Below are 12,349 nucleotides of genomic sequence, written 5' to 3'. Positions count from 1 at the left end.
ATGAAAATGAATAGGTTGGGTACGTGTAGCTAAACTTGCACCTGTCCATGGGACTATAGAAATAGGCAGGTGTATTGAATTATTTTTCGGCAAAAGGGACTGAAACCATCAAAACAATCTGCTTTTTTTTATTATTTATTTTCTAATGTTAGATCATCATAAATCAGTCCGAATTCCTACATAATGGTGATGATTGTTCATGATCGTTTCAACATTTGATTTCTAAGAAACAATGATGGAAATTCGTGATGATTCAGAATGATACAACAATAAATTTCCATGATGGTTTTATAAAAAGTATTGTTGGACCAGGAGAAATCAAAAAATTATCATAAAAAAAGTAGTTTTTTTTATGCTGGCCAGCCCATCAAAAATCTGTCCAAATTCTTTCATTGGGGTGATGGTGGTTCACAATCATTGCAACATTTGATTTCTCGGAAACTATGATGGAATACATTTAAGTTGAAGTTTATGTATTTTAAAACAGAATTCTTCTTAGTACTTGCAGAGTTCTCCCTATCGTGAACTGGGGCAGAATAATGCGCCACGTCTTGGTAACTTGGCCAAGTTTTGGTTAGTTATCCTTTGTTGTTTTTATAACTATTCATTGCATAACTCATTTTAATTGTGAGCTTTTATTTACTTTTGTAAGTTAATACTTAGCTTGCTTTCTTTTGTTTGTTCATAATTTTAATGGTCACTAAATTTTCTACTTATTTAAACATTTTAAGGTTGTCAGAGACAAAGATGCTTACGCCGTTAAAACCGTGGAAAAATTATATGAAGTATATATATATATATAATATTACATAAACTAGGTGGCCAAAAGTATTCGGTCACCCGGTTGTTATGGCGGTGGAAGCATTATGGTGTGGGGGGGCTGTTTCTCGTGGTTTGGCTTAGGTTAGTTAGTTCCTGTGGTTGGAACTCTGCAGATGTGTATGTGAACAATGCTGCACTGTCGATATTTCTGGCCCATTGCTCTTCCAGCATTCACACATCGAGGCTTGCACAGACGTGGTATGATGAAATAGGCGTTACAAAACTAGCCTCCTCAGAGCCCATAGAACACCTTAAGGATGAATTGGAGAGAGAGCAGATTCCAGCCAAATCCTCACTGCAAGCACAGCTATGATGGAAGTCCTATTCAAAAACTGGTGTAAAGTCTTCCCAGAAGGCTGTCATCGATGCAAAAGGGGGGACCCACATCATCCTATTTATATGTGCCTCTAAGTCCATAACCACTGGGTGTCCACTAAGTCCATAACCCCTGGCTAAATTATTCGACGGACTCTAAGATTCCATGTAAAGTTTTAATAATCAGGTGATACTCTATACAGCTTTATTGTTTTCATGTAACTGTTTCCACTTGTTTACGTTCGTGTATCAATTAGTTAAATGAGACGATCTATTATATAAATTCGACGATTGGATCAATTAGACTATATATTGTATAAACATAGAATATTTATTATATCAGGGAACATTCTATCAGTACATTATAATAATAAGACCACATTATGAGGCGCACTGCATTGTTTTAATAATGACATGCTTCGCACGAGTTTATATAGGCAATAGTTTTATATTTAAACATACATGCAACGGGTTTTTATTCGGAAGATTTTTTATATACGTCCTATTTCTATTAATTTTTTAACGCATGGCATTATAATGTTAACCAATTGATAGAGGAGTGTAAACAAATTCAAACCGGTTGCAGCCGCGTAAAAACAATAAAGCCGTATAGTTATCACTCGATAATTAAGACTCGATAATTGGCCAGGGACTTTATATATACTTAAAGAAAAAGCATAACTATATCATTTGGTAGCTGTGGTGTGCCTCACCCAGTCCCCAAGTATGTGCCTCGACAACCCTCCTGACCACTCCAAAGCGAACTGAAGTGAGGTAAATCCAGCCAGCATAACCGGTTGAACCCCCCNTTCCAAACTGACTCGCATGGAGAGAGGACGCGTTCCTCAAACCTTCTTTACCATTATCTAAATTCTTTACAATTTAAGTTTTCATTATATGTTTTTGTTGCACATGAAATTTTTCCTTAACTTAAACTTTTTTATTCTTCATTTTTGTAATTAATTTTTAATAACACAATTTAAATATAGCATGTTATTTTTGACTTTAAAGCACACACGTGCTATAGTAGCGGTTGAGAATAATAAAACTCACCTTGTATAAGGAGTTGAGCAGTGTAAGTGGCATATCCCTCTGAATTCTTGACTATACATGTATAATTTCCAGGACTGTTGTAATCGACAGGTGTGAGGGAGACTATGCTAAAATCGTCATGCGTTTGTATTTTAATATTGTGCGAGTTATGTGTTAAAGGCAATCCATCTTTATTCCACTGAAAAGATAGTGGTTCCTTTCCAGTGGCTGTACACAACGTCTTTATCGTTCGACCGAATGTCACATTCTTCGAAAACGAGAAAGGCTGGATCGTTGGAGCACCTGGAAAAAATGAAAACAATCGTCATTACAACACATATAGTTTGTCTACGGTAAGAACTCCCCCCACCCCAAAGTCTGCTGCTATGGAAACAAGAATAGCGCATTTCAGGGAGGGTAGCTTCTGTTCACTCCAGGGCTAACACTGAAGAAAAAGATTCCCTTTCACTCGCTTACCCGAGACAAAACCGGTTCTACACTATGAACCCACACCCCCTCTTGAAATAGTTATACCTCGTTACCATAGTGACCGCTACGGGTCCCAGGCGAATAGCTAGGGGAGTTCTTACTTTAGAAAAACTAAAGTTAATGTCAAGTTAGCCATTAAAACGAGTAAACAATGAAATTATCCCGTTTAATCTGATTAAAAAAATCTCTTAAATTATTTTAAAAAGCACATCTGCACTGCTTTTACTTATAGATTGTATACTGTAGCCCTGTACTTTATGAAAGTCAGAAATACTAAGAAATTTTTCTATTGGTTGGGAGTACACACAAAAATGAAGAAAAAAAAAAAGAAATGAAATAACGCGACTTTATTTGATGTCTGTGACTATTTATAATTTTCACGAAAAGAAATAATCTATAGATATTTCATTTTATAATCGCCGTCGAACAGCAGACTCAATTTTGGGTTTACAACTACTAATGTTCAACTCTGTTTTTTTCGAATCCAATCCAGAAGACAAGGGAATGAAGTACTGGGAAAAATTTTGCCTTCGTGGAGGACTTTTTGATGGAACGAACTCACATTTGGATTACACGGATAGGAAAACCACGGAAACCTCCTACAGTTAGCCTGAGGGCAAGGAGATTCTAACTCATGTTTAGTCTTCCTCTTTACGTCAGCACTGTATTTGGTGAGAGCCGGGTGCGAAACTCGTATCGTCTTACCATCACTGGGATTCGAACCCGGTTCACGTGAGTCATTGTAAGGCGACAGCTCTATCTCCCGAGTCATCGACAGATATGTGGTCAACAAAGGGTACATTTTTCTGAAGCTAAAAGTAAGGGAATTTTTCGTTCATTGGGAAGATTATTTAGGCGGTGGTCGACGAAGCATTGTTTTATGAAAGCAAAGGGTTAATATAGTAAGTTGGATATGTTTTTTCTCGCTCTTCTGCATTAATGCTAAAAACAAGTAAAAATGCCTCCCATTGAAACTTTATTATATTTAATATTGCTCACTTCAACAGCAGAAAAATGGATTTCTTTAAAAAAAAACTTTTTTCGTAATACCGGAAGGCTAATCATTTGAAACTCGTTATAACCATGCAATTTTCCTGTGTCCACTCTATTTCCACCGTTATATTGACCAGTATCGTCTTTACGCATGGGCAGTGTCTGGGGGGACCTTGAGAATCTTATTTTTAATAAATTGTATTTGAAAAAAAAGCTATAAGAATAAACAATGCCTTACATATTTTTTAAAATAAATATCCTGCCGTATAAAGTGTGAATTTTTTTCCTGACCAATAATGCTTATCATGCCAACACCATTCATTTGAATAGTTCATCACCTTGAAAAACTTAAAAAGGCAAACAAAATCTATTTTTCTACATTCCAATGAAAACTTGAGATACTCGTGAAAATGTTTGGTACTTGGGCATTGAAAGATGTTTTAATAACTGTTTAGTTTGAGAAAATAATTCATTCCTTTTGATTTGTTATACCTTAATGTTTATTTAATTTAATTAACTTCCATGATTTTAAAAATTATCTTATTATTTGAGGATTACAGCTGATTAGCATATCATTTTTTTAAAAACTAAGCATAATTTAAAAATACGTTATTTGAGTTTTTAGGGTAATCAAAATGTGTTTAAATGTGTTAAAATTATTCCATCATTATTTTATGTATGTGAAGTTTTTTAGTTCATTTTTAAACATGATGGCATGTTAAAGAGATATAAAACATTTTTGTGCCCTGCATGGAATTAAGACGATTCTGACTTCAACTTCGGTAATGGATCGTAAAAGCCGACCTGTCGAACTGTATATCGAACTTGTTGTTGACAACGTTTTACATTATGGCTGATTTTTGATATAATTTAGATTATATAACAACTTTCTCTCGCAAATTTTACAATATTTCAGAATGCTCGATCAGGTTTTGCTTTTTTAGACTAGCGACCACTATTTTAATCCCGAAAATGGTGCAAAATCGAAGGAAACTTTCGTGAAACTTAATATTTATTAAGATTAGGATTAATATTTTTTTTTTAAGATTAGGCTTAACATTTTCTTTTTTTTTTAAGATTAGGCTTAATATTTCTTAAGGTTCATAAAAATTTTCGAAATATAGATTTTTCCTAAGTGCAAAAATCGAATCTATTGATCCGTTCTGAAACCCAATTGATTGTATATAGTTTAAGCCGTCATTTAAACTGTACCTTGGTAAACATCGAAAAACCTCCCTGAAAGGTTGATCATGTTGGAAGAAACTCTTGTAACACGACTTAAACTAGATCATCGGTTCCCAATTTCTCAGTCTTCTTCCGACGGAATCTCAATTTTAGAAATAAAGTTCTCTCGACATCTCCAAAAACCTTTTTATGTCCAAAAGATATTTATCCCATTATACATCCAGCTTAAGTTAATTTGAATTTCTATGTCGAAAGAGTTTCTTCTCAAAACCTTGTTATGCCGAATTTTTTTAGAAATAGAAAAGCAATTTTTTCCGGAAAAATCCCAATGTACGTTCATTGTAAATCAATTATTTTCTATTTATTGCATAATTATTTTTTTCTTACTTTTAAAAATAACCTTTTTGTATTTAGTCTTATAGTCAACTATCATCCCTTTCATATTTATTGGTAGTTATTCTTATGTTTCATGACTTTTTAGAGCAATATTTTAGAACATATTTTCCCTACTTTTCAGAACATATTTAGTTCCGAACTTATTATCTCGAAATTTTTTTAGCGTCCCTTCAACTTTGAGATATCAAGAGTATTTAAAATAACTTGAAAGTATTTACCAGTAAAGAAAAAAAAAATTATTCATTTTGAAAATATTTAGTAAGAATCATAAAACTAGGTAAATTAGGTTTTCTGTCCGACAGTTGAATTTTGTGTCCAGGAATCTGTTTGTGGTGACCGTGAATAATCGAAATCAAGAGAATGTCGACTTTCACCGGTGAATGTCAACAATCACAGATGTCAGAAATATTTGGTATATACGACTTGATATTAATTTATTCGTTGATATTGTTATATTTATTCGATACTTTAATATCTGCCGAGGATATATTTGGAGAAACATTAGTGTTCGGAGTATCGTTAAAATGCAAGCTAGGCGGTGGCACTTGACCTTAAGAAAACATTGATGTACGGCAAACCAGGCAAATCTATACCGGGCAGTGGTACTGAACCCTGAAAAAAATGGTGTAGGGCATACCGGGCAGTGGCACCAAGTATATATTTCGGATATTAATCATAGCGACTACGTGATTGTCAACATTCACGGGTGGAGGTCAACAACCACAAATTCCGGTCATTCACCGTTAACACATACATACAGAAATTGAAAAGGAATGTAATGACGGTTTTCGTTCGAATGAAAATTAAAACGATGTGTTTTAAACGTTTGAAAGGGGGAAACATAAATCTTTATGAATGAATTGATATATTTCATTTTGATTTGAAGAGCGAGATAAGCAACACAAATGCAACTGCTAATAGAGGAATTTAAGTACTAAAAAAAAAAAAAAATTTCCATTTATTTTTCACTTGTAATTTATTTTAAGCAATTTTGTAAAAGCCACCGAAATATTAAATAAATAACAGATAGTTAAGTAGATTTAAATGTAATTACAGATTTCAAAAAAGAACTGTTAACAAATGTCCTGGCTTCCGGGCCCCTTTAAACATTAAGCGCGACACCGTTAAGGAACCCTATATCTTGTGTCCAGTATGTATTGATTCTCTTTTTTATTCCTTCTATATAGTTATTAAAAAATTATTATAATTATTCCTTAAGCCGTGATGGCCCAGGGGATAGAGTGTTCGCCTTCTAATGAGGTGAACCAGGTTCGAAACCCAGGGATGGCTGGTCGATAAGACTTCCGCATTCGGCATGCACTGACCACAGTGTTGACGTAAAATATCCTCAGTGGTAGCCAGTTCATGGGTTAGAGTCCCCTCGCCGTACCGCTAACCGTGCTAGGTTTTCGTGGTTTCCCTCTCCATGTAACGCAAATGCAGGTTAAGTTCCATCAATAAGTTCTCCACGGAGGCAAATTTCTCCCAATACTTTATCCTGGAGTTCCCTTGTTTTCTAAATCGGGTTCAAAATGACGAGATGGTTTTCTTAGCTCTATCATGTCAAAAACTTCAGAGTAAGAAACGTAAAAAAAAAGTTTTACATTCTTTTTCACATTTTTCATTTTATTTCAACTAATTAAAATTTATTAAAGAAACTAAGTGCGTTAAAAAAGGACTTAATATTGTTGATAAAAAATGATAAATAACTTTTTCAAAAAGATTATATCAGAATTTCAATTATCTTAAGAAAATTTATTTTGATATTTATATAAAAGGTCAATATTTTAGGGCCCGCGTGAAGCATTGGCTACCTCACCAAATACAATAAAAATCATAAATTTAGCGAATAAAATTGTATTTTGGCGAAATATTTTTTCCACGGTAAAGAAAAATATATATTTAACTAGATCCCCAAAAATTACGTCAAAATGAATTTTTCTAAACAAATCAATTTTTTATTTTATTGAATTACAGTAATTTTTGTTTTTTGTAATGCATAACCAATTAGAATTGGGTATAAATAATATAAGACAAACTATCGTTGAATAGCTTTCTATGGGGAAAAAAATTAAACATAAAAAATTTAAGATTTGCATTTGGCGAATACTTTTGAGATTTGGCTAATTTACTGGCTCATAATTTTGAAATCCTTAGCGCGGGTCCCTGTATTTATATGTGTTATTTCATTCTACACATATCATTATTAATTTTAAATATCGAAACATTTCGTGCATTGCAGAAAATTACTCTGATTTCTATAGAAGGGGATAGACTCAGGGAAGGCGAAACAGGGGGGGTGGGGTGCTTAGCCCCCTCACTTTTTCTGAAATAAGGTGGCACAGTCCCTTCTAAAATTAAAATTTTTCACTCAATATTAGTGTCATTTATTTTACAATTTAAAAAAAAAGAAAGATAATTTTTTTGTATATGAATTTAAAAGAAAAATGTCTTTAATTCAAGTGAGCATTTCCTTGCAGAAAACTGCTACCAAATAATCCCTTACTCACCCTCCCACAAAGGAAATATTCCTTCCACAGGGGGAAAATTCATGGTTTCATATGTCACAGTGAACAGAATAATAATGATATATTTCTTTTAAAAAAAAGTGATCCGGAAAATTACTAAATATCGTAATATATATATACATAATAATTAGACAAACTATAAGATTTTATGTAAAATCTTAATTATCAGTTGATATTATACAGCTTTGTTGTTTTTACGCGGCTAAAACCGGTTTGCACTTGTTTACGTTGGTGTATCAATGGGTTAACATGCAATATGTTAAAAATAAATGCAAATAGGAACTATATAAAAAAACTCCCGAATAATAATCCATTACATGTATACTTAAATATAAAAGTATTGCATATTAACGCGTGCAAAACTTGTCATTATTAAAAAACTACAGCGAGTCTAATAATTTGATCTAATTATTACAATATAATAATATAATACCGGATATAATAAATATTATATATTTATATAATATATCGTCTCATTTATCCAATCGTCGAATTTATATTCTTTATCACCTAAATAAACCAACTGATACACGAACTTAAACAAGTTCAAACCGGTTTCAGTCGCGCAAAAACAAATAAAGCTGTATAGTATCACCTGATAATTAAGATTTTACAAAGAATCAATTATAATAGAGCGTCGAATGTTTTGAACAGGGACTATTTATACATATATACATATATATATATATANATATATATATATATATATATATATATATATATATATATATATATATATATATATATATATATATATATATATATATATATATATATATATATATATATATATATATATATATATATATATATATATATATATATATATATATATATATATATATATATATATATATATATATATATATATATATATATATATATATATATATATATATATATATATATATATATATATATATATATATATATATATATATATATATATATATATATATATATATATATATATATATATATATATATATATATATATATATATATATATATATATATATATATATATATATATATATATATATATATATATATATATATATATATATATATATATATATATATATATATATATATATATATATATATATATATATATATATATATATATATATATATATATATATATATATATATATATATATATATATATATATATATATATATATATATATATATATATATATATATATATATATATATATATATATATATATATATATATATATATATATATATATATATATATATATATATATATATATATATATATATATATATATATATATATATATATATATATATATATATATATATATATATATATATATATATATGTATATATATATATATATATATATATATATATATATATATATCGCACAATAAATATAAAAAAAATATATAACTATAAATAAAGATAAAGAAAAAAAGAATAAAAACTAAGAAAATTAATAAATTGTTTTATTTACTGCGCATAAACTGCAAATATATAAGACTCATATATAAGTATATATAGAGAGAGGGGAGAGAATCCCCCCCCCCTTCTTGAGAAATTTTCGCATTCACAGAGGAGACTACAAATTATCTAGCTCCAGAATTCTTTTGTAATATCCTTGCTGTAATAATAGACTAGAAAGCAGGCAGAATTCGCAAATCATACAAAAAAAAAAAAAAAAAAAAAAAAAAAAAAAAAAAAAAAAAAAAAAAAAAAAAAAAANTTTTTTTCTTTGAAAAATTTGTTTTTAAAACAAATACTCCAAAAGAAATTCATTTTCAACATTTGTAGGTACACAAAAAACTTTCAATCCAACCTTTTTTGTATTCCTAATTCTCCATAATAACAGAATAAAATTATTTATTCGCTAGATAAAATATATGCATATATTTCAAAATAAGTTGTATTCAAAAGAACTACCAACATTTTTTCACATCTAAATAATATAAAAAAAATAAAATAATAATATAAAAAAATGGGTAATGGGTAATAGCATTGCGGTATAAAAGTATTTTATACAAAATAACTTTGTCTAATTTTTTTGTATTTTATTTCATTTTCTCCAAAAATAGTAGAATAAAATTATTTATTAATTTATTCACTAGATAAAATATATGCATATATTTCACAATAAATTGTATTCAAAAGAACTGCCAACGTTTTTTCACATATGAATAGTATAAAAAAATAAATATATAAAAAGGTTTTTTTTATATCAAATCTTTATAGAGCCCTAGGCAGATTTGTAAAAATTTCTACTTTATTTCAAGGGAAGAGGCTGTTTTTTTGTCTCTAAATAATATCCTTACATTGTACTTTCGGGATAAGAATTAGATTAAAATAATATGTTCCAATTAAAGAAAAATGGGTAGCATTGCAGTATAAAAGTAGTGATAGAATACTTAAAAGAGTTGTGTGCGCAAAGAGAGAGAGAGATGGACTTACCATTGGCGTCGGCGATACTCCATAGAGCACAACAACACACTGTAGCAAAAATCCACATTCTCGTTCCACTAAATTCTCTTTTAATCCACTATCATTTCAGTTATGTTCCCATGATATCATCTCTTTTATTCTAATCTAACGATACATGGTGTTAGCGTCATGGCCATTCCTTCCATAAAACTACTACTGCTGCTGCTGTCTGTTCTCTGCTGCTGGATCGTGGTGGCAGAAGAGAGGGGTGGAGACGGAAGTCCCTTCGCAGCGCGCGCCATCCTTACTACTCATTCCCTCTCCTCCACCCCCCCCCACGTCGGTTTGGGTACTTAGTAAAACATAAAAAATGAGAGGATTCTTTTTCTCTCTAGGGCGGCATGGTCGACTCAAAAAATGCTCTGCGAAACAATAGTGTTCCATGAAAGGGTCGAAGGGGTTCCTTTAATTTAGACTACTTATGATGGTCAGGGGCACCGGGATGGGAGGTCATTGTGACCTCCCAAAAATTGTCATCATCTTGTCCAACTATTCGGCACATTTACGAAATTTCATTTTCTATTTCTCAAATTTTTTTTCTTTCGTGTTTATAAAAAACATCATTTTATAACCGTCGTTGAACAGCAGACCCAATTTTTGGGCTTACTATTACTAATGTTCAACTTTGTAGCCTTCTCATTTTGAAACCAATCCAGAAGAAGAGGGAACTCCTGGATAAAGTAGAGGGAGAAATTGTCCTCGTGGATTACTTTTTGATACAACTAACCCTCATTTGCGTTATATGGAGAGGAAAACCGCGAAAACCTGCCACTGTTAGACTAACGGCAAGGGGACCCTAACCTATGATCCGTCTACCACTGAGGATATTTTTGTCAGCACTTTAGACGGTGCCAGCCGGATGCGGAAATCGTATCGACCAGCCATCGCTGTGATCCGAACCCGGTTCACCTCATTGGAAGGCGAACGCTCTACCTCTGAGTCATTACCTCTGAGCTCTTTAGAAAACATTTGTGAAATTCGCAAGTATTTCGAATTTATTTTGACTCTTTTTTTATTAATTTTTTTCCTTCATAATATTGAAAAATAAGATTGGCGTCACGTATTCATTACGCTATTTTTGTTTATAGTGTAAATCTTTACATTTAAAACTAAGACAAATGTCTTATTTTCGAATAAAATTGAGAGAAAATAACGTTTATCGTAACGACGAATGAATATTAAAAAAATAATTTATTTAATTATTCCAGGAATTTATCTGAGTTTTAAAAAATGCAGATAGAGTTTTACTATGAAAAGAACGATACTAAGTTGAATACTTAATTTGAGGAAGTATTTTGTGATAACAAAGGAAAACACGCAGAACTATGACAGGATGGAAATGATGGAGGTAACATCAAATCCTTTCGATGCAGCGAAAAAGAAAGTTAAAACTTATTCAGAAAGCGAATTATTCAAGGTAATTTGAAAATAGTTTCAATTTTGCTCTTTTATTTCATGCTGTTAATTTATTTAAAATATAGAAAAGTTACCCGTAAAGTCAATTAGCATAGTTTTCTACTATGATGATTTATTACCCCGTTTTCTGAATTCAACAAATAAATGTAATTTTATTACATTCATCAAAATTTTAAGCATTATTTTTAAATTTATTATCTGATTTTCTTTATTAAAACTTTTATTTTCCTGTGGCATGAATAACGAAATATTCGATATCTACTCGGTATTTCGTCACATTTCCGATTATAAAATTATAGGAAACGGAATCTGTCGATAGAAAGATTGATAACTTGTATTGTAACTTGTATCACTTACTTTAGTTATTTTCACTTACTGCATAAAGTATCGTAAACCTGGAGTCAATATTTATGAAGACATAGACATTTTTATAAAAAATAAATTTTTTCGCCCTACGTTTTTTCATTATAACTTTATAGTTATTTAATGGAATTTAGCGAAATTTTTTGAGCAATTTAAGATTAATTTGTTAATTAAAGAATTCCTTTAAAAATTGCGCAAGTTATGAGTATTTAAGCTAGTTCTTTAACACTGTGAATACGCTAAAATATTTTTAAAAAGTTTTTTTTCTTCATAATTTTGCAGTAAATCATATTCGCCAACTAATAAGAAATTTGATTTG

The 12,349-nt window shown here is 30.4% G+C and overlaps 1 protein-coding gene across 2 annotated transcripts in view; it reads right to left on the bottom strand.

Annotated features, from left to right (window-relative positions):
- Positions 1 to 10,515, bottom strand: part of LOC107451354 (cell adhesion molecule Dscam1) — a 59,105-nt gene extending 48,590 nt beyond the window's left edge. The window contains exons 1-2 of one of the 2 annotated variants that reach the window (XM_043053688.2): positions 10,222 to 10,515; positions 2,191 to 2,472 (exon numbers count right to left, since the gene is read on the bottom strand). In XM_043053688.2, the coding sequence (XP_042909622.1) occupies positions 2,191 to 2,472; positions 10,222 to 10,279 (340 nt within the window). In that variant the 5' untranslated portion in view covers positions 10,280 to 10,515. The remainder of the gene's footprint in view (positions 1 to 2,190; positions 2,473 to 10,221) is intronic. The other variant, XM_043053689.2, reaches the window with a different exon arrangement.
- Positions 10,516 to 12,349: the final 1,834 nt, after the last annotated feature.

The sequence above is a fragment of the Parasteatoda tepidariorum genome, chromosome 9, assembly GCF_043381705.1.
Source record: "Parasteatoda tepidariorum isolate YZ-2023 chromosome 9, CAS_Ptep_4.0, whole genome shotgun sequence".
Lineage (NCBI taxonomy): Eukaryota > Metazoa > Arthropoda > Arachnida > Araneae > Theridiidae > Parasteatoda > Parasteatoda tepidariorum.
This window is presented reverse-complemented; position numbering and strand designations above follow the sequence as displayed.